A 24,829-nucleotide genomic window follows, 5' to 3' on the forward strand; every position below is an offset into this window, starting at 1 on the left:
ATTCTTTGTTTCATTCAGTAGAGGGCTGTTCAGTTTCCATGAGTCTGTAAATTTTCTGTTATTGTTGATATCAAACTTTAGTCTGTGGTGGTAGGATGTAAGATAGCAAGTAATTTCAATTTTCTGTGTCTGTAGAGACTTGCTTTTGATCTGAATATGTGGCCAATTTTGGAGAAATTTCTATGAGATGTGAGAAGAAGGTGTATTTCTTTTGTGTTTGGGTAAAATATGGAGGCTGTCTTCAAATGGACAATGAATATTATAAGTTAATTTTCATGCTTTCTTCTTTACGCTGACTGAAGTCAGCATCTACTAATTATTAGCTATTCAAGTTGCCATATTCCAATTAGGTCCCTAACAAAACCCTTGTAGAAATGAGAATCCATCTACAAATGTTTTAGAATATCTGTTAGGTCAATTTGGCTCATAACATCTGTTAACTTCAGTGTTTCTCAGTTTCATTTTTGTCTGTTTAGATTTTGTGTGGGTGACCAGGTCATTGGTGAGAAGTAGGTATTAAAGTCTCCACTATCTCTTGTGAAAGTCAATATGTGATTTAAACAGTAGTGTGAGTTTAAGAAAAAAGAGAGCAATGACTATTTGGAACTTACTGACAAATACTCTCCTGTCTTCTTTGCATTTTAAAACAAGCTCAATATTTTTATTTTTCTTTAATAATGAACATAAAGATGGCATTCTGAACTCCAATTTCCTTTGTTAATTTGAAGGTAGACTTATGTATCACGGGGTACCCAAAGATTCCTATCCTGGAACCTGATTAGGAAGCCCTATCGTGGAGCATACACTGCAGGATATACATTGACTTGAACTCAGTATTTACTTTCCCTTTAATATTGAACATATAATATTATAGTAAATTAGTTTTTTTCATTTAAATTTCTTGAAACAAGGTCTCATAGACCAAGTTAATCTGAAACTTGTGATTCTCCTGCCTAGGAGAATACCTTCCTTGCTTTTTAAATTTTTAATTTCAAATATCTTATAATAACAAAATATTAGACAAGTAATATCAGGTGAATTGATTACTAGTAAGATATCTTTCATAATATCCCACTCTTGTGTATTTTATATCCCCGTAGAAAACTGTGATTTGTTCTTATTTTGGAGACTATCTCAAGGATGCTAACCTGGGAGCAAAAAAGACTACAACCAGGAATGAGGTTAATAAAAATAGTAAAATTTCTCACACAAATAACAACAGGTAGCTGACTCAAACTGTGAGCAGATGTGATCTTCCTCAGAGAAGAGCCACCAATTGGTTGTCCAGTGCCAAATAGTCTGACATGAAAACATACATGCAAGTAGTTACATGAACTCAACAGGTTATGTTTAAAATATGTGTGTATATGTAAATGCATGTATGCATGCACTAACAATTAATGAAAAGAGAGTCTGTGAATTTGAAGAAGAGCAGGGAACGGTGTGTGTGTGAGTTTGAAAGAAGGAAAAGGAAAGGGGAAATGGTGTGATTAAATTGCAATCGCAAAACAAATGCTGAATTTATATAAAGCAAAAAAACTCACAATGAGTGGATAATGAACACATTTTGATTCAAACTAGTTATTTCTGAACAAAAATATTTATCAAGTGCCACAAAGTTGATTTTCTTTTAAATGAAACACGGTGTGTAGATAACACCTATTTTAACACCTATTTTGGGTTCTCAGGCAACAGTGTGAATTGGATGACAGCTAAATGAACTCTAGCCAGTATTACCTGGCTGTATCCTTTCTGATTTGTTTTGTGTGGGAAACAACCATGTCTGTCCGATTCTGTAGCTGCAAATTTCAATACTGTCACAGATTCCATTACTGTGTGCATGTCTATCTTTGTCAAGTGACGGTGACTTCAAGGAACTTATTTTCACAATAGAGTAGTATTTCCAGATTTTTCTGTCCCATCTCCATTTCTTCCAATCTTAATATTTTAATAAAGCTTGTAACAAAGAAAGATGCTTACATATAACAAGAAGCTTTTAGCAGAGATGTTCAAGTTGTTCCCTTTTAGTGACTTTGAAAGTTAATATGTGTGCCTTTCCGCTCCTATTTGGCTCTCTCTAAACCACTTTCGTCCCGATATTTTCCACAGAGGTTGTGAGAAAACTGGTGTCTGCCTCGCAGAGCAGAGACAGGGGCTGTCCTATCTCTACAGGGACCAGGGCAAAGCAGAATAAAGACGATCAAGCTGCTGACCTGCTATCAGAGCTTTTGAACCAAGATTGCTGTTAGTAGCTCTATGCAGCTCTTATTTAATTCTCCTGCCTGGCAAGAACAAATTATGTTCTATTTAGGGGTGATTCTTTTGCCAATTGTAGGTGCTCTTTTTAAGTATAGAAGAAAAAAGTGGAGAGAAAATTATGCAGTGACATTTCTCTTAAAGTTCTATTTAAAATACAAGTAAAAGAAATATATAAAAGAAATAACAAGCATGGGTAAAAATGCACAAAAGAAAGGGCATTTTAAAACTAGGTCCTCCTATCTGCTACTCTTATTCCCCTTCTTTTCATGCTTTATTAAACAAAGATTTTAATTTAATATTTTTTTCAGAAATATTTTCTATAGAATTAATTCAAATTAATTGGAGCATATATTCCTTCAGTTGTATAAAGTAGAATACAGCATTAAATTAGGCAACTAATTTGCATGTCAGCATTTGCTTTCCTGAGCAAAGAAATTGACTTTACAAAGCAAACTGCTTCAATAAATGTAAATGATTTTAAAGCAAGACAGCTCTGATACCCAGCATTTCTCAATGTCTTTAAATCTCACATATCTCATTAGGAATACTGCAATTTATTTGTAATACAACAAACATTATCTGAAGTCTGTATGGTTGTTGGGAACGGAGATCAACCTACATTTTTCTTCAGTGGGAAATATTAATATCTACTGATATCATTCAGTTTTATATATTTTTATGAAACAGAAAATTACTTAACTACCACAGCATTGTACAATCAAATGTACATGTATTATTGGGATTGATAATGGTGTGGACAGCCTTACCTGATGATTGGCTTCGCTGCCTCTTAAAGCCCATTCAGTTTTAATATTTGTACTAATCTCAGCATAAACCAGGCATTATTTAAGATAAAGTTTGTCTTTCTATGTATTTTTTAATATCTTCAGGGTACCCTTTCCTCTTTAACATAAAGAGTGTTTCTCTTCTTGGCAGTAACACTAGTTAGAAACTTGAATGAGTTGTCTTGAATGAGTCTTTGGACCTTGCAGCATATAAACCCTGGGTTGAATCCCAAACATACCCCTTCATGTATGATAAAAATTATTAATCTTCCAAGTATCTTCATTCCAATCAGCAGTAGTGTGTTCCTTTGAAGGTTTTCAGGAGAAATATAATAACTAAAGCCATGTTTTCTCTTTCCAGATGAAATTAGGGTGTATCTAAGCTGTGATTTATTCCTTCATGTATTAGCTGGTGGTGATTTTAATATTATCTTTCAAATATTACACAACCAAAGTTTCCTTTTGGAAAATAAAAATCTGTAGTTTAATTACAGGCAATTTGGTTTATGTTTGTTTTAAATAGTATATAATGGAATACTATAAGTGTATAGACTGTTACTTGAAAATCATTTGCCTCTTGTTTTCTATAAATAATAACTGGATTTCTAGGTCTTTCTAATACTAGAGTGCTATGAAACCCTGCTGAAGTAGCTTTGTTGATAGAATCAGATTTTAATGCATTATCAATCCTTTATTCTTGAATTTCATGTCTACATGAAATTTTTATATGAACTTTAAAACATGGAGTAATAAAAAATTCTACACCAAGACATTTTATGCTTATTACTTCAAATATGGTTCCTGGTTCACTTTCTTTTAACTGCCATCAGTTTTAAAATCACATTTTGATTCCACAGGCTTGCAGTAGCCATTTAGAAATGGCTAACTATGGGATGTTTGTGCTCTAAGTCTGAGAACTTTCATATATATAGTGGGTGAGAGTGAGAGAGAGACCTATGCAAAGACAGAAAGACAGAGTTGCACACATATAAAACACACACACACAGAATACACAGTCTCTTAACAGCTAAGTCTTGGAGGGTGATGGAAAATGGGAGGAAAATGCTATTTGGGGTCTGACAGTTGTACTCAGAAGGGCTTGTTTAATATAGTGCTATGGAGCCACCTAATCTGTTCCAATTTACTACCCATTTTTCTTTGTTATCTGTCTCACGGATGTCTCATCTCCCCAACTGACTGCTACAGGCTAGCAATCTGTAACAGAAACTCGGTCTCAATCTCAGAGATAATAAAAAAGGGAGGCTACAAGATTAATGACCCACATCATAATTATAAAGCCCCAAACCACAGGCCTTATAAGGCATTTCAGAATTGAAATCTTTAGGGTTGAAGCCGTGCCAGTGCTGTGGTGTGAAAACATCACCCTCTCTGTAAGGCAGTACTGGGTTATTCCATTTGAGAATCCCATCGCTCTTTTAGCAGCGAAAGAAGTGGTGGTGAGGAAATGGTTTCTTCCCTTAAGGAACTTGTAATAATTTTGTACATCTCAGTTTTCCCATGATAATACCCAGTTCTTAGTAACCCACAGAATTAATATCTGGTCCTGGTCTTAGAGCCAGATGAAAGTGGAAGCTGCTGATGGACATCTCACAGCTGTTTCATGGGTACCTCTCATTGTCCATGATAATCAAAAACCATTCCATACTGATCCTCATGAACTGCTACTCTGTAGGATAATCTATATAGATATAGGCATTCTCTTCTTTACCTCAAAAATTTCATATCTAACTGTTATTTTTATCCCACAGGATCCAACTGTCCTCCCATGTGCCCCAACATTGTACACACACACATACACACACACACACACACACACACACACACACATTTAGACACAATTACTAAGGTGACACAATATGTATTCATAAAGAATTGAAAATAAACCTGTGGGGAAAAAATTCTTACAACAGAGATCAGAAAGAGTTAAAATAACTGGAATTTTCTGATCCCTCAATTGATATGTAGGAGGAGTAGGAAACATGACTTTCTTTCTTTTTATTTAGTTTTTCATTTTTTCTGTTTTTTTCTTTTTCTTTCTAAAAAATTTAATTTTACATAATAGGCCCAGTTCCCCCTCCCTCCTCTTCTCCTGCCTCCCACTTTCCCCCAGACCACCCCTCATCCACTCCTCAGAGGAGGTAAGGCCTTCCTTGGGTAGTCAACAAAGTCTGGTATAGCAAGTTGAGGCAGGATCAATTCCCTCTGCCCTGTGTCAAAACTGACCAAGGTATGTCACCATAGGAAATGGGCTCCAAAAAGCCAGTTCATGCACCCAAGATAAATCCCCACTGCCAGGGGACTCCCCAACAGATCAAGTCATGTAATTGTCACCCACATTTAGAGGACTTAGTTTGGACCTCTGCAGGATTCCCAGATATCTGTGCCAAGTTTTTGAGCTCCCACTACCTGGGGTCAACTGTCTTTGTGGTTTTCTGCATCATGATCTTGACCCCTGTTGCTCATATGATTTCTCCTCCCTCTCTTCAACTGAACTCCAGGAGCTCAGCCCAGTGTTGGGCTGTGGATCACTGCATCTGCTTCTATCATTTACTGGATAAAGGTTTTATGATAATAGGGTAGTCACTAATCGGATTACAGGGACAGGCAAATTCAGTCACCCTCTCTACTATTGTTAGAGCCTTAGCTGGAGTCATCCTTGTGGATTTCTGGGAATTTCCCTAGCACCGGTTTTCTCCCTAACCCCATAATGACTCCTTGTACCAAGATATCTTTCATCGCTCTCCCTTTCCATCCTGGAGGGACTGAAGCATGACTTTCTTATAGTGAAAGGCAGGAAGAGGGACAGCTAGGGGTGGAGGTATTGTAAGAGAAAGATTTTTGAGAAATATCTAACAAATGTGAACATAGGCAGTTCTTTGGATTCCATGTGACGTACTTGGCTGGAATATTGGCTTCAACATCAGGTGTGTCAAATGCAACACGACTCATGTACTAAACCTGTGGAAGCTTGTGTTTGCTTGGGGATCTCTAAATGCTAACCAGCAATCTAAGAAAGACAGGATGTCCTTTGGGTAGAGACCGATATCATCAGTGATATCCAATCCTCTGCACTCATGCAAACGTTTGGTCCATCTGTGGGTTGTGGTCTCCCTCTCTGAAGGTCCTCCTTGATATATCTCTGACTCTTTCTATTCTTCAGTGCAAGCATTCTGGAGTCTACAAGAGGGTGGGGTTTCGGGATCTGTAAGAACTTCCTGGATTGAGATTATAAGGAAAAGTCTTTCTGAGACTGTGCTAGTCACACTTCTCTCAAAGTGTGATCAAACTTTGGACTTATTTCCCAGCTCTGCCAGAGCTCCTGCCACACCCCTTTCTTCTACCACGTGACCTTTGTCACACAGCTGGTCATTTTCAGACAGTCATAAATGGTTCTACCTCTTTGCAATTTATCTCTATTCTCTCTTCTTTAATTTTCTTTACAATGCTGTGATGCTTTTATACACAGTGTTGTGATGATTGGAGAAGGGAACTAGTATTGGTGCTTATTACATGTCAGACATTTAAATATGTTGTTCCCTTTCATCATGTCTCACATATGTAAGAAGCAGATATCACCATTGGTATTACCTGTTTTTGTTTCCATATTTTTTTTTTAGGAAAATACACTATTAAGTAGTTTCTTACTTAAGATGCCAAAAATTGTAAATGGTAAGAGTTAGAGGTAGACAAAACTGATTCCAATGCTTATATCTTCCACTTTTACCCCACTTAATACAATCTTGTGTCTTTTTTTCCTTTATGTTTTACAAGCACTTCCTTAAGTGTTTCATGTGTGAAGAGCAGATGACACTTAGAAAAATAGATGACAAAGCTGTAAATTGGTTATATACTCAACAGTATTTTAACTTCCCTAAATATGAAGAAACAGAACAACACATAGAAGAATCAAAGTAACAGCCAATTAGAAATTAAAAAATAAGCACCTGTCCCCTCAAATTATGACCACATGCTGTGTGTATAACAATCTCATGTGTAATAAAAGATATATCTTTGATTTCATGTAAGGTTGTCTTCTACTTTCTAAACTATAGAGTTTAAAATCAAACATTATCATTTTTCTTGTAATTTGGGTAAACTCAAGGAGGTATTTGCTAAACAATCTATAATGTAGAATAGAGAGAATACTAGTATGTGGAAATATTTCAGAAGTTGTGGGGTTGGTAATAGATACTATCAAGAATAGATTATGCAGCATGATGCAAACATCTATGCTTGTAAAATATTGTGAAGTACAAAGTACAAGAGCAAGCTGAGTAGGAGAGGTTAATTAACCTATGAATTAACATTGTCAATGACAGAGTTATAATAAAAATACTGACACATCTTATTGATTGTGGACTTTTTGTTTGACTTTATATTTGTAGTTATTTACATAAAATGTTGATTTAAACACAGATGTTGGCATTTCTATAACGCATTTAATGTGATATTGTTCATTTGGGTTCATCATTTTATCTACCAAATTCTGAATGGTTAAGTTTCATTAAAGATTTGTTGCCCTCCTAGGCCTTTGCCACCTGCCAACATGGAAAGCATATTTCAAATGTTTAATCCACGTCAGTGATTAAAAGGTCAGATATGATAGATGTGTTCAGAGACCATCAGCCCAAGCCAGCTAGTCCATCAATTGTTTTATTGAGTTCACTGATGTGTTTTCGACTCATCGGAAATTCACACAGCTATTTTGGGTTCCTTTTAGGGCTTCCAAGGAGGAGATGCTGAAAGACATATCCAAGTTTTTTATGACATCCAAAGCATCATTTTACAAGCTCCAAATCATCTGAAAAATATGACTATAAATAAGTAATGCTGATTTTAGTTAATAATATGTACTAATATCTTACATCAAAAGAGCGACAATCTAATAAAACAAAATAGTTAGTTGAATTAAGTTACATATGCTGAAGATCTATTTACCCAGGCATAACGACTAGAGTAAAGACAGAAAGAGGTGCACAAAGAGGACCAAGACATGATGAAGAGCATAGAAGATAGGATAATGGAGGCAGGGAAAAGAGTGTTGAGTACAGTGGGATCTTGACTGCCCTTGACTGCCCTTGACTGACCTTTATTTTGAAAGGTAGAAGGCCAGCTGTAGTCACTTGTCTAACTAGCTTACTATGCCTATACTGAATAGAGATCATAAGTATGTCAGAATATAAGGTAGGCCAACAATTAAGTTATTTTCTTAATCCAAGTGTAAGACTTTTGAAAACCAACATCATGGTAGATTTACCTACATTTGCTGTATCCGTCTTCCATAAGCACCTTGAAATAGTGTCATTGCCATTTTTCTTCTGGATTGATTTCCATTTTCAGAGGCACTCAAAAGAAATGTGACGAGCAAAGGGATTTGTACCTTCAAACTTTGTGTCATGTTGACTTGATGAAAATTAGATCTTCTATTTGAAACCCTGCTTGCTGTCATTCTGGAGAGAAATTGTGTGCTGTGGTAGCCACCAATTAGCAGTAGTGGAATTGAGTACTCAAAGAGGGAATATATAGAATTGTAGGCTAAATGTGAGTTTCACATTTCTGTTCAAGATTTATCTTCATCATATGAGTATATATGCTATTCAAGATCATTGAATAAATGATATAAATATATTGAGGTTTTAATAAACTTAGTTTATCAAGGTTCATGTTATGTATTTCCACTTCAGTAAAGTTAAAATTTAGTTGTATAACTCATGATTTAACTTACTGTGACATGAAATAAACTCCAACTGTACATTTTTTAAAGAATTCTTCTGTCATATATTACATCCCACCTCAGTTTCTCCTCTGTCCCCTTCCCTCAGTTGATCCCCACCACCTGCCTTATCCCCTATTTCTCATCAGAAAGACAGGCCTCCTAGGGAAATCAACCCATCAACCAAACACCATATAACCAGGCACGTACCATCACTTCACAGTGGATAAGGCAACTGAAGAGGAGGTAAACGATCCCACAAGCAGGCAAAAGTGTTAGATACACTCCTGACTTCCACTGTTAGGATTCCCATAAGAACACCAAGCTTCTCAACCGTACCAAATATGTAGAGGACCTAGGTAAGACCCCTACAGGCTCACTGATCTCTGCAAGCTCTTACAAGTCCTGGTCAATTGATTCTGTGGGCCGTGCTCCTTTTGTTTAATAACATAAATTTTTATTAATTCTTTGATTCTTTGGGAATTTTACATCTTATATCCCATTCCAACTTATCTCCCTATCCCTTGATATCATTCCTTTCCTCACCCCTGCAGCATCCCCTGCCTAAAGAACCCTAAAATTTGTTAAAAACAAAAAACAAACAAACAGCAAAAAATTACATTGTTCCTCCATCTTTCCAACACATCTTCATTCGTCCTAGTAGCGTTGGGTGCTACAGTGTGTAACACAAGCAACATAACCCACACATCCTTGTTTGCAATAAGTCACTGATCTGGTTCAAGGCTTCCAGCACCATCATCACTGGACTCTCACCAATACTCCTCTCCTCTCAGATATCTTGCTATTGTCCTGAACCATCGAGATCCTGGCCTTCCTCTTATGGTGTCCCTGACGCCTGAGGTTCCTTGGATTCTTCCTCCTCCTCCTTCATAGGACTCCCAGATCTCTGCCTAATGTTTGCCTGGGAGAATCTGCATCTGCTCTCAGCAGTTGCTGGATAAAATCTCTCTGGTGTCTTTGATGACAATTCTGCTAGTCTTCTATCCCAGAACACTCTGCACGCATGATAAACTGAAGGTCGACGACTTTGTGACTGGGTTGGTGTTTCAGTTCCTCCTCTTCAGGTCTGACCTGATTATAGATGATAGCAAGTTTAGTACTATATATCTCTTTAAATCTTATATTTTTCTCCCTTCTACCAAGTGGAAATAGCTGTCTATCTCATTTCAACTCTATGGGTGTATGAAAGTCAAAATTGCTATTTAATAATTAACTTTCAAATTAAGAGACAAGATAGGAACTGAAAGGAGAAATTCAATTTCAAAATTAAATGGCTGATCAAAGAGCAGGGAATGAGTACATAAATGTCTGTGGAGTACTCAGCCATATATATATATATATATATATATATATATATATATATATATATATATATATATGATCTGCATACTATTCCCTTCCCTGCCAAGGCACAAGTAGCCTCGTGACAGTGACAGTGAGATTAGAAACAGCACAATAGCCACACAACAGGAAGGATCAGGATAGTCACAGTAGAGGGAGGACCAGAAGAGCCACAGTTGAGGGAAGATCAGGAGAGACACAGGCCAAGGAAACCCGGAGAGACACAAGTCAGGAGGACCAGGAGAGCCACAGGTCAGGGAGGACCAGGATGTATCTGTATCTTCTGCATATGGCAGAAACCTGTACTTATGAACTCAGAGAAGCTGTGGTTATTTTCAGAAGACCTGTGTCAGATCAAATCAGTCAACATTTGAGCATGGAGTGAGAGTGACTCACTAGTCCCCAGCCCTAGCTGAGAAACTGTTAGCCGTTGATGTCTTTAGTGGAGGGAGAGTGAGTTTTCTTTAAAGTCATGACACCTGAGGGATCTACCATGTCCAATGTGGAGCCCTATACCTGTGAGTATGTGGGAAGCAAAATTGGGCTCAGTGAATTATATAAAAAGGAAAAATAGAGGCATTGGAAGAAGGTGGGTGCAGAGTCTGGAGAATATATAGAGAAGAGTAGTATGTGAATATAATCAAAATACATATAATTCATGCAAAAATTTCATAAGTAATTAATAAAATAAATTAAAAACTGAAAGAAAAAATAGAGTCAATTTTCATAGCATAAATGTTGGAATAAATAGTATGTAACTGAGAGCTCAGAGAAAAGAAAATCGGAAGTATCCCTGTCTCAGAAAATGGGGCAACTCCAAATAACAACATTGTAATTAATTCCTACAAGTGTGTCATTCACTGAAATCACATTGTGATTTTTACTACACATTAGGATCTTTTAATCATTTAAATTTAAGAAGATATGTAATTTTTACTACTATATGGAAAAATTAAAACATGATAGAAATATCCCATAAATCAGAAAGTCAACACAAGAACATAAGACGACTACTAGATTTTATTTTTTATAATGTGTAAAGCTGAAGGATTAGAAATCTAACATCTGGTTATATTTAAAACAAGAGGGTTACTCAAAAAGAGGGTCAAGATTATAAAATAGTGTGGAAACATGGGCCCCATCAGAAGCTTATATACGACCCTCTGTGCCTCTGGAACAGTCATACATGACTCACTAGTATTTCATTGTAGAAATATGGATTTCAGTGCCTCACCACAGAGTGAAATAAATGCCTTATACAAAAGTGCTAAGGGTCAACCTTAATATTATGGAACCTTAGCCAAAAAAAAAATTATTATTCTCATGTGAAAACTATATCACTTCAATGTCTCCAACTTGAACCAAATCTGTAAAACCCAGACTAAGTCAAGTCCATGTAATTAGAAGTCAGCTATGAACATAATCCAAACTCACACCATAGCTCTATCTTTCATGGAAATTTATCTTAGTATACCGTACATATGGTCCCAGAAAGATGAGTTCATCAAGGACTCTGAGTAATTATTTAGGTCAATTCTTGAGTACAAACATCCCCTTCCTTTCCCTTCTGCACTGGACAGTCTAGGCATTCAAATCTAACTAAAAAGGCCCATTCTCTCAGTGTTCTCAAATCCTCCCTATCATACATATTCTATCGATAACAAATACTGATGCTATGTGCCTATTTCTCTGCTAGGTTCATAGATGTTGAAATATCCTAGAAGGCAGGTAATTGACTTACTTCTCCTTACCCACACTAATAATAGAGACCAGTTCAACACAGACTTTCAATTAATGGTCTTCTCCCATGCTTTGAATTATATAGTTTTCTCTCACACTTTTTTCCTCAGTAAATGTCTTTTTATGAGGTCAAGACTTTCAGTTTTCTAAAGGACTGGAGGAAATCCAAAGATGTGCCTGCATTGCCTTTAGTTATGGACAGTTTGAGGATGTAATCCTATATGACTGCCAGTGGCTTCATATTTTGTGACTCTTCAACTATCTAGCCATATTACTTGCAGAGAACATTACAGGGTAGATATTTAATTCTGTCTCTCCTGCCAGGCATTTGCACAACAGGAAAAACTTGTAGCATGAATTTATGACTCTTAAAATTTAAAAGCTCTTCAAGGACTCTATTTCCTTAAAAGAATATACGAAAGGTACATTTTTAGTAACATATTCTGGACCAACATAAAAGATGAAAGTCTTTAGTTACATTTGCTAACTTTCATGATAAATCATGCATTGTCAAAGCAGAAGGATTGTGTGTGAATTAAAATAATGTTGGTGTGGGATAACCAGCACTTACTGTAAGACATCAGTATATAGTGAATAAATAGAAGCATTTGTTTTGATTTTTATGTTATGTGTTTGGTTGATTGAAATGACAGAAGGTATTAAGTAACTGCTTTCACTAAAAACATCAGATTTCTCTGTGTGTGGGGGGGTGGTTGTGAATGTGTGTGTGTGTGTGTGTGAAAGAATGGTATATTGTCTTGTACAACTCTAGAAGAATAATGACAATCTACACTACTAATAGATCAGTGTCTTGCTCTACCATCAGCAGGGAATCTTTCTTCTGCAGCACATGGAAACAAATACAGAGACGTACAATCTCAAAAGAGATGTCTCGATCAAATCCCTCCCATCAGAGTTCAGGAAAACCCACAAAGAGGAGGCAGAAAGAATGTAAACCCTGGAGGGGTATGGAGGGGCAGCATGCATGGGAAATGCACAGGTCTGCACAAGATGGGGTTCAAGCGATGAAAGAAGAAGTGAGCACATTCCCCCATCCTTAACCCAGTGCAAATTCCATGATAACAACTTGCAAATGAAAATTTGGTTTCCTACAAGGAAGTCTCACTGGGAAAACAAACTACTCTTCAGGATAAGCACTGTCCCCAGCTATAGATGGTCAGCAGAAAATACAGTCACTGGCATCTTTTGGGGTTCCTTGTCTTACAAAGTTGTGTTGGGTCTTTTCTTTTTATAAATCTTATTTTTAACATTAATTTTAATTTATTTATATTTTCTCTGTTTTTAGCCTACAGATCCTTTGTGTCTTCATGTATATATAACATAATATTAAAAAGATAATATATAATGGGCTCCAATTTAATGTTTTTAAGGAATTCCAGAATATGAACAAATGGGTCTTTGCATCTATATCATTTCTTGTGTCTTCTCTTGGGCTGTTTCCCTGCTTTGTATTTGTTTTGTTCCATTCCAATCTGCTAGTTTTTATTTGTTTTTTGTTTTATTATGGTCTGTTATATTTTATTATTATCTCTTAGAAGTCTGTTTGTTTTATAATAGAAGACAGAAAGCAGATGGACCTGGTAGGAATGAGAGATGGGGAGGAGTTGGGAATGGTAGAGGGAAAGGAAACCATAATCAGGATGTATTATGTGAGGGGGGAAAAAAACTACTTTCAGTAAAAGGAAGAAATAAAAATAAAAATAAAAACATGTTTGAAAAAAGCCTATTTTGGGGCTGGAGAGATGGCTCAGAGGTTAGGAGCCCTGCCTGCTCTTCCAGAGTTCCTGAGTTCAATTCCCAGCAACCACATGGTGGCTCACAACCATCTATATATAATGAGATCTGGTGCCATCTTCTGGTATGGTGGCATACATGCAGACAGAACACTGTATACACAATAAATAAATAATCATTTAAAAAAAAAGAAAATACAGAAAAAAAAACCTATTTTGAAATGATTCTCCCTCTATTTATGAAGGGATTATTAGAAAGTATAATAAAAGCGTATGTAACGATCTTGCTCTTCCCTTTTCTGTTTCCTTGGCGTGCGCACGTGTTCTCTCTGTCTCTTTCCTCTTTTATCTCTTTTCTCTCTCTCTCTCTCCCTCTCTCCCTCAATAAAATGCTTTATGCCTAAAAAAAAAAAAAAAAAAAGCATATGTAACGAAAAATGTGTGTATGCATTTATCACTCTTAGTTCCTATTTTTCTTTTTGTTTATTGGTGTGTTCAGAAGGTAAAAACTAAATGACCCATCTAAACAATAGCAGACAAAAAAAGAAACTCTCCCAAGATAGCTTTGAGTTTGTCTTGTGTTGGCCATCTTCTGATGTGTATGGAGTGTGTTCTTTTTTTTTTTTTTTTTTTTTGTTTCCCTCCCCTCCCCTGTATGGAGTGTGTTCTTAAGTGTGGTTTATATACCCAATGAGACTCCCTTGGAGAAGCTAACGTTTCCTTGGTAAGTGGCTGCTAACTAGAGATAGATTCTTGGTTTGGGATCAGCTCTCTTGGTACTTCCCCATCTAAGCCCTGGTCCCCTGCCTAGCTAGGTTGGATCTGTGAAGACCACAGATCTTTTCATTTTGGTGACATCTAACCAATTTTTTATTGACAATTTTATTAGTGTTATATCAAAATAGTACTTCTTCATAGACTATATTAACCCATACTAAAAAATGTATTAGATTTTTCTGTGTGCCCCCCCCACACACCTGGAAAACACTGAAGTCAAAGTATGAAAACTTTCTATAACAGCCTATACCTAAGCTAATTTTAAAGTCCGTTAAGGTGATAGTCCCATCTGTTTCTATTCAATATTGTACCTTTGATATTCTACTTAGTTCCTAACATACAGGTCAATAAGGTTCATATGCAAAAGTAGGAATATTTAGATTAGAGGAACAACGGCAAGGAGTTTTGCTAGTTATTGTTTCTTCACCATGCTTAACTCGTGATTATAATGGAAACCCTTTACCTCATTATCTCTTTGACAATTTTATGCAATAGAAATGGTAGAAAATAAAGATTATTATTTTTTAACATGTTTCATTTTGGTATATGTTTTTGTACTGTTTTTATTGTTGGGATTTTACATAGCTCAGACTTGCCTCTTGAACTAACTGCTTACACCTTTATCAGAATTACAGATGTGCACCACCATGTCTGACTTTCAAACATATTTAAAAAATATTTAACCATCGCGGGGTGGAGGCATCCTTTTAGTAGTCAGGGGATTTTGATAAACACAGACGAAAATGAAGATGACTGTCAGGTGGTGGTGACCAACGCCTTTAATCCCAGCACTCAGGAGATGGAGGCAGGCGGACCTCTGTATTTCAAAGCCAGTCTGGTCTACAAGAGCTAGTTTCAGTACAAAAAGGACTGTAACACAGAGGAACTCTTTCTCGAAAAAAAAATAAATAAAAACAAAAAAGAAAAAAAGAAAGAAAATGAAGATGATCAAATGAAATTTCACAATGACAGGGATGTAGCCAAGATTAAATTATTTAACTCTGTGTGTATACTGTGTAACATGTTCCCTAGTAGATAAACCTTGCCCAGACTGAATAAGAAACACATGAAAATCATTTTCTGTGAAATTTTACTTTTAATGTATTTTGAATATATGAATAAGCAATATCCAAGTTTATATGTATAGTACACTGAACTTGGGAATAATCTTAGGGTAGTATCTGAAAATTTAAAACACAGTTTTCAACTCAACCAAAAGGGAATAGAATATCAAAATGATTACTATTGATACTATTTATGATTGACTGCTTTTTTCTATTATCATTTGATTTTTATAATTTTAAATAAGTAGCATTCTGGCTGTGAAGAGTAAAGTTAAATATTTTATTATTCCCAGCACAATAAAAGAAGTCATATATTAAATGTTAGATAACTGTCTACTCTAGATACCTTCAATTTACTGACCACGTAAACAATTGATCTAAAAGATTTTTGTGAATCCACAAAAAACACTTTATCTACTTTCTCATAAAAAGTTCTGTCCTCAAGAAAGTTTTTACAGCTTCTCATTCCGACTCACAGCCCTTTCTAATTTCCGCTGGTCTAAATGACATTTATTTAGATTTATTAATTTGGTACAAAGGAGCTCCCATAAGGTTTTTAATAATGATTATCATTACCACTGATTAAAATTGCATTGTTTGGTCCAGATGGAGTTCTTTTCCTGTCAGCTAGAATGAGCTTGTATTGCGTGGTTATCATATGTTTAGATCTAAACAGGCAGATGGCAGAGTGGTAGAATGTTGTATGCTCCTGGTATCAGTAGCCGTCCCCCACCAATGCTGGCTTTAAATAAACTGTGTTCCAAAATGATCCCCATGCTTTTCTAACGATAACTAGATCTGAGAGTCTAAACATCACTGAGCTTGGGCAGCACATTCTTTACTTCTAATAGACTCTCAGGTAGTCTAAGTTACAGTCAGAACAATTATCAGTCTAGTGGAGTTTATCCACGAGAGTGTCGATCTTCGCAGTTTCTTTCAGGTACTTTCATTAGAGAGAGCTTCTAAGTAGCAAGAGTTCTCAGTTAAGTATTTAAAAACTGACTCAACGGAAGGCAGTAACATTTGGTGTGAAGATTTAATATCTTCACAATGTAGTTATCTTGCTTAAGCATGCTGAATTTATAATTAGTAGTAAAAAATGAACAAAGTTCTTAATCAGAAACTTTCTATAGAAAGGTTTTAGTCTTTAATAGCTTTTCATGTTCACTCAATTCTAAAGAGAAGTCAGCGGACTTCTGAAGTTTTGAGTAAAATTCAGAAACAAGTTTTAAGGATAGTTCACACACACGGCCTGCTCCAGTTAATGAGCTTAGTCCCAAGTTCTCCTGAGAATTTCTCTGTGGGACAGCTATACCCATACAGAAGAAACCCACAGATATGAACTTTCATCTTAGGACTTAAAGGTTGCCATTTGAACATTCAGATATCAACAAATTTTTAGACCTACATATTAAACAACCAGCATTAAATTTCCCTAAATGGTTTTTTTGTTTGTTTGTTTGTTTCTTTCTTTTTTTAGTGCTTGATTTTACCTCTTAGTCTGATGGTTTATAGTGTCATTGAATAATACATTCTTGTAATAGACTGCAACTTCTTCCTTTGAGTTATTACCCCTTAATTCTTAATATTGGTTGCTATCATTAAGTTGTGAGCTTTGGAAACTCTATTAAGTAGCAAAGACCTAGGGAATATCAATGTCCAATAGTCAAAATGAAAGAATATAACTACTTGCTTCTGTGTGAAGAAATATTAACAAATAGACTTGCTTTCTTTTCATGTAAAGTGAGGGACAATTTCACATATTAGGTCATTGTGCTTCAATTTCTCCTACAAAGAACATTTGGATTTTGGTAAATAAGTAAACACTTTTAGGAATGTATCTCAATTCTAGCATGACTTAAAATCTCCAGCTAGAAACAAGAGAATTTCATTAAGAAGGTACAAGAAAACAAAGCTATAGTAAAAACAGTCTTTCTCCTTTTTTTCTTTTTTGCAGGTGGAAGATGCCATAAATCCTGCACTGGACGATGCTGGGGACCCACAGAAACTCACTGCCAGACCTGTAAGTGTTCCACAGGGAAAAGTAGAAGGTTTGAGATGGTTGATGGTTTAGTGGTGGAATACTCTCACAACTCTAATCACCTGCAATGTGAAATAAGCTTAATTTCTTTCCATCTAAATAACCTACCTAATTTGTTGCTTTCAAATGAAATAATACATACTTGATTCTCATATGCCCTTGTAGTTTCTTGGCTAATGACCTCCATAGCTCATTGAAGTCAGTACATCAGTAAAAGTGGGAGATCCAAATTCAGTTTCAAGTAAACTGGTATTTTATTAAGTTTCCTGAATACTAATACCATCATTCATGGATTTTAAAAAGAAAAATATAAGAAGTACCATGAGCCTGTCTTTTGTAGACACTGAGTACAGCACGTATTTGCAAACTACATAGATAATGGGTTTACAATCATGACTCTAAACAACAAATCTTACACTTAGATTATGCTTCCATTTAAGATTTATTTTAGTTATGTGGGGAGGTGTGTGGACATCATTGCACACAGAAGTTCCTTGACACTTTAAGTAACATGAGAATTAAACTGTCATCATTAATAAAGGACAGGGTTGGGAAATAAACTCTGTCCCTGGGTTGTTTTTTGTGAATGCAGGAGACCCTGCTTTGATACCTGGACCAGAATGCATATATAATATTTTCAGAATTTTTAAATTTATAAAATACTTAAAATGTACCTGGTATTTAACAATCCTATGGATAAATATTTTAAATTTGAAAACAAAGCTTCTTATGCAAATAGTAAACTTTTTTCTGCCAAGCATTAAAAACAAAGTTTTGAACAGCACAGGATAGTAAAAACATGAGATGCAGCTTTTCCTAGCATAAAATAAATAGAAGACACAAAGCATTGGGGATTTAAACATGAAAACACTGAACAATAAGGAAATTTCTTTTAATGTTAGATCAAAATTTAGAGATTTCACGTCTACTTGCATTCATGAAATTATGTCAATAATAAAAGAACAAACTCGGGAGGCAGAGGCAGGCGGATCTCTGGGAGTTCGAGGCCAGCCTGGTCTACAAGAGCTAGTTCCGGGACGGGCACCAAAGCTACAGAGAAACCCTGTCTTGAAAAACCAAAAATAAATAAATAAATTAATTAATTAAATAACAAAAGCAATTATTATACTATAAGCCATCAATGGAAAGAGTACAGGAAGTATAATCCTCAAAGGTAATTCCTTAAATTATTTTTTAAAGTTACATTATCTTCATATTCAAAATTTAAGAGATATGAAAAGAATAACATAAAATAGTCTTCTCTCATGTGCCTGCTTTGTTCAGCCACACACTGGCAGCAGACATTGAGCCCTTCTGAAAATAATTTCTGTAGAAGGGAAGGTCTCCCAAGAGTATCAGCAAACATGGCATATCAATTTGCAGTAACACTAAGCGCCTCCCCATGTATTAAGGCTGGGTCACGCACCTCAGTATGAGGAATAGGATTCCAAGAGTCAGTAAAAGAGTCAGAGATAGCCCCTGTTCTCACTGCTAGGAGTAGCACAAGAGGACCAAGCTACATAACTGTAACACTTAGGCAGAGTGCTTAGGTCAGTCCTATGCAGCTCCCCTGCTCTGGGTTTAATCTCTCTGAGCCTCTATGAGCACAGGTTAGTTGATTGTGTGAGTTTTTGTGTGGTATTCTTGACCCCGCTGGCTCCTTCAAAGCTTTCTTTTGTCTTCAGAATTCCCCAAACTCTGATTAGCGTTTGACTGTGGGTCTGTGTCTGTTTCCATCAGTTGCCAGATGAAGGCTCCTTCTCTGATGACAGTTGGGCTAGGTACCAATCAGGTCACAGGAAATGGCCATTCAGGCTGTGTGTCTGCTTTTGCTTGATGCTAAGCTGGTGTCTTCCTTGTAGATTCTTGGAAGATTCCCTTGTGTTAGAGTTTTACCTCACCCTAAAATGCCCCTCTTCCTGTAGTCACTCTCAGTTCTCTTTCTTTCCTTCCTTCTATCCCACAACCAAATCCCTCAAGGTCTCATCCTTATTCATCCTCAGTCCTCTTAAGGAATCGCTTCTATTTCCCCTTCCCAAGGAGATCTGGGTGTCCCCCATATAAACCCACCTTGTTAGCTGGTCTTTCTGAATCTGTGAATTGCGTCTTTATTTTACAGCTAATATCCATTAATAAATGAGTACATACCATATTTGTCTTTCTTGGTCTGGGTTATCATCACTCAGTATGAGTTTTTTCTAGTTCCATCCATTTGTCTTCAAAATTCCTGGTGTTCCTTTGTGTCCTGAATAATACTCCATTCTGTATTGTATCACATTTTCTTTTTCCATTCCTTGGTTGAGGGACATCTCCAGATTCTGGCTATGTTCATGAAGCTTCTATGAACATAGTTGAGTGTAGTGATGAGGCGAACAGGCTTTTTTTGTGCTGCCCAGCTCCCACATGGCTAACTTTACACCTGAAATAACAACACACAAATTGTATTCATTTAAACACTGCCTGGCCCATTAGCTCTAGCCTCTTACTGGATAACTCATACATCTTGATTAACCCATTTCTATTAATGTGTGTAGCACTACGAGGTAGTGGCTTACAGGGAAGATTCTAAGCTATGTCCATCGTGGGCCAGAGCTTCATAACGTCTGCCTGACTCTGCTTCTTTCTCCCAGCATTCTGTTCTGTCTACTCCACCTATCTAAGCTGCTGTCCTATCAAAGGCCAAGACAGTCTCTTTATTTGACCAATGAAAGTAACACATAGACAGAAGACCCACCTACATCAGTTGAGCAGGCATCCTTGTGGGATGATTGAGTATCCTTTGATTATATGCCTAATAATGGTATAGCTGAGTCTTGAAGTTGATTGATTCCCAACTTTCTAAGAAACCACCATATTGATTTCCAACGTCATTGCATAAGTTTGCATTCCCACCAGCAGTGGAAGAGTGTTCCTCTTACTCCACATCCTCTCCAATATAAGCTGTCATTTGTGCTTTTAATCTTAGCCATTCTACAGATGTAAAATAAAACCTCAGAGTCATTTTTACTTGCATTACTCTTATGGCTAATGATGTTGGAATATTTCTTTAAGTTTTTCTCTGTCATTTGAGATTCTTCTGTTGAAAGTCCTCTGGTGAGGTCTTTACTCCATTTTTTACTTATATTTTTTGATGTCTAGTTTCTTGATTTATTTATATATTTTGGAGATCAGTCCTCTGTCAGATGTGGGGTTGTTGAAGATCTTTTGCCTCTCTATAGGCTGCCTTTATACCTTATTTACAGTGTCATTTGCATTACAGAAGCCTTTCAGTTTCATGAAATCCCATTTATTAATTGTTGATCTCAGTGTCTGTGCTACTGATATTCTATTCATGAATTTGTCTTCTGTGTCAATGCATTCAAGGCTATTTCCCACTTTCTCTTCTCTCAGGTTCAGGATAACTGGTTTTATGTTGAAGGTTTTGATCCACTTGACTTGAGTTTAGTGCAAGGTGATACATATGGGTCTATTTGAATTTTTCTGTATGCCAATATCATTTGTTGAAGGTCCTTCTTTTTTCCATGACAACTTGACCTTTTTATACATGCATGTATGCATGAAATTTTGTAGGATTAGTAGCATTTGTAGAGTCATAGGCTTGTATACTTACACTTTAACAGATATCATAAACACAGGATCATATTGTTTGAAACAATTACTGTTGCCTGGGGAATTGTGTGTTAATGCCCATTTTTGTATTCCTAGACAAAATAGCACATTAGCAACATTTTGTCTTTATTAGTTATACCACTCAATCTTGATGTATCTATCTATCTATCTATCTATCTATCTATCTATCTATCTATCTATATGAATCAGTATCTGTTTGTAGATCTAAATTAATTTACTTAATAGAAACAATGTTTTATGGCAGGAATGTTTTGACAAGAATTTTAAACCTGATTCTAAACTAAAACTAGGTTACTATGTAAAATTCATTCACTACAGTGTTTGGAGACAATATAAAAGAATTTCAAACTGAATCACAAGGTGCTAGGCTGGTATTAACCTGATATCTAAAATAATCAAGAACAAATCCCACACTTGGTAATGATGCAGAAGGGAGACATGGAGATTAACAAAAGAGGTTGATGCTCATAGCCATTTTACAACAAATAACTTCTCAGTTGTTAAACTTACAAGTGAGTTGTAACCCTAGTCCTCTGCCTAGTGACTGTATTTCTTTATTTTTTTTATAGGGATGGGGGCAATTTCATAGAGACTTCTTTACAGATGTTGGTTGTGGCTGGAGGCCACGCACAGGACTTACCACACTTATCACCCAGTGAGATTTGAGAAAGGCTGTACAACAAATTTTCTTTCTATGACGTCACTAAACATTTGCCTTGGAATATAATTATTTATTATTTTGTTTTAATTTGGTTTTAGAGACAGGGTTTTCTCTGTATATCCCTGGATGTCCTGGCACTCACTATGTAGACCCTACTGGGACTAAACTCAGAGATCAGCCTGCCTCTGCCTCCTGAGTGCTGGGATTAGAGGCATGAACTACAACAGACAGTTATTATTTTCAAAGTTTGGTATTCAATTTGTCATTGTGATGCCATATTTCCATACTAGAATTAATATATAAGCCTCTTCATAATACTTTACTAAATAAAATCAAATCAGTTATTTGAATTTATAATTTTATTTTTATCTCATTTTACATGTATTTTTGTAGAATGCAGTATAGTTAGATTATAACACATATATTATATATTTATAATAGATATATAAGTCTATCTATAGATGGGGAATTCTCTGTAGTTTGTGTTTACAATAAAAAGGCTTAGAAGTCACTAGTGTAAGGGGGTGGCTTTTCCCCAACTTCAGTAAAACTTTACATTAATCTTCAAGTTCTATAATGTCAAAAATCACAAAACTTTAAATTTTTTGACTATATGCAATTAGGACAACAAAACATAAAAAATAGGCTTTATTTACCCAAATATCTCTAATTTTTATAATAGGCATCTTTCAACATAGCAAGAAAACATAAAGCCCTTTGTTTGTTCTAAACAACACTGAATACTTGTTCAAAAGACAATTTTTCTTAATGGCAGTAATTTTTTCCCTTTCCCTTAAAGGGAGGACATTTGATAATGTCTAAGACTTTTTGCTGGGCACAGTGGGAGGGTGAGGAAGAATGTACTCTGGCAGTGATAGTTAGAAGCCAAGATGGTGATACACATTATAGAGTGTGCATAAGAGCCCTGTGTAGCCCTCTTCCAAGAGTACAAAGTGTTGGTGCTTCTGGCTGAGTGAGCTCTCAGTAAGAGTTGATGCTCAATCAAGGTTGAGCCAATAAGATTCTACTCTTGAAAATATGGATTTGGATCCAAAGATTCTGGTTACACTACGTTAGAATCTTGGGCCTTAGAAGATAATAATTGTGGCCCCTCCTCTTTGGCCCATGTGTGTTAGTGAGGCTGGAAATGACAGTTTTCAGCGTTCCTACAGAGTAAAAGCAGCATGCAGAGGGCAAAACAAATGTGTAACAATTTTTGTTATCGGTCCATCATGAAGCCTTGATGGACTTGAATCTTCAGTTCTTACAAAGCATCTTATTTTACAAATGCATGTGTATATATGTGAGTGTGGTGGCAAACACATTTGTGCATGTAGCAGTCAAAGATGTGTATTCAGTGTCTTACTCTTTTATTTTCTCAGATAGGCCCTTTCACTGAACTTGAAGTTCCCGATTTAGGCAATGCTAGATGACTAAGTGTTCCTAGTTCCTCCTGCATTTTTCCCCAAACTCTGGACTGTAGATATGGATGACTATGCCCTGATTTTAATGTGGGTGGTGAGGCTCAAAACTCAGTTCCTCATGTGTGTACAGCAAGAATTCTTACCCACCATAATACCTCCTCCAACAGAGTGGAAGAGAGAACTTACTGAGAAACAATTCTATTGTTTATACAGAACATCATAAAACACACAGTGATCAGAGTTACCTACTATTTCACCATAGAAATTAAGCTCACTATATCACAGAATTCTTAATAGTCAACAGTTTCACTCTACATTCTTTATGTTTTAGGTAACTACTTATACATATACATATTATATATATATGTATATTACTATATACATATTATATATATACTTATACATACAAGTAAAATTTTAGTATACTATAAAATAGCAAGGAATCTTATAGATTATAAACCATTTCCATTTTAAATGTCCCATAAGATGAATTTCTTTCACCTTAGGGAGGACAATAATCATTTTTCTATAAACTAGAAAAGTCATTAAAAAGGTTGTCAAACTAATGTAGATGATATTTGGGTTTCAGCCTTTGTTTGAGTCTGAAGACTGCTCTATCTCTTTAACACCACATTTCAGAGGACCCTCAATGGTGTGTTAGCTCAGAAATCAGTCATGTGGTAGAAATCACAGTTGATCTGCTTTACTCCGTGGGTAAACAACTCCATGTTAACCATCAGTTATCACATCCATAAAATAGAAATTGTTATGCTTTCTTCCAGATGGTTGATTTCTTTTCACAATGAAATTCTATGCAGTATTAAAGTTGAAATGCTTAAATTTTTGAGGTATAGACTAAGGACCAAATAAATTGCTGTATGACATATAATAATTAAAAGAAAAATGTAGGAAAATGTCCATAAATGAATGGAAATATACGGGAGATAAACTCTAGAGCTCAGTCTAACCTGGAGATTTTTTACCTACATTTGTTGTCTAGGCAGGGAATGAGAAACAGGACTGGAGGAAGTGGAGACTCTTTGCCCTTGACTTTCATACATATCCTTCTCTCCTTCCTATGAGTTACTTAGGGGATAAATTGCTTATCCATAATTAAATAACAGAGCAAATGTATTTTGGAGCTACTAGATACTTAAGTACTAAAATAACTGAGTTTTATAATAATGACTTATATAATTGCACACTTTTGTGAGAACTAGACCTCATGGAAGATTCTATAGGGATAAGAAGCCCCCAGAATTACCATAAAGGTGAATTACACAGAACCCAGAATTCTAGTCTCCCCTTAAATTTTCAGCAGTTCCTCCATGAACTAAGGTGACTTGCAATGAGATTCACTGTATCATATAATATTCTTTGACGCTTTTAAGAATATTCTACTTAGCTAGTTGGCCACAAGAAATATACATTTCCATATTGCAAGAAGTAGTCTCTAAATAATTTACAAATTGCATCTTTCTCTTTAGCTAAAATAAGTTTTAGTGAGAGTTTCTCTATAGGTAATTTTTTTGTCAAAAAATTCCTTATCTGTTTTATAGATATATTTTTCATACTTACAAAGTATTAGGAAAGAAAGG

At 35.9% G+C, this 24,829-nt stretch overlaps 1 protein-coding gene across 1 annotated transcript in view; it reads left to right on the forward strand.

Annotated features, from left to right (window-relative positions):
* Nucleotides 1-24,829, forward strand: part of Erbb4 (erb-b2 receptor tyrosine kinase 4) — a 1,078,513-nt gene that overhangs the window by 700,923 nt on the left and 352,761 nt on the right. Inside the window, exon 5 of the mRNA XM_057755450.1 lies at nucleotides 17,433-17,498. Coding sequence (XP_057611433.1) covers nucleotides 17,433-17,498 — 66 coding nt within the window. The remainder of the gene's footprint in view (nucleotides 1-17,432; nucleotides 17,499-24,829) is intronic.

The sequence above is a fragment of the Chionomys nivalis genome, chromosome 2 (genome assembly GCF_950005125.1).
Source record: "Chionomys nivalis chromosome 2, mChiNiv1.1, whole genome shotgun sequence".
NCBI lineage: Eukaryota > Metazoa > Chordata > Mammalia > Rodentia > Cricetidae > Chionomys > Chionomys nivalis.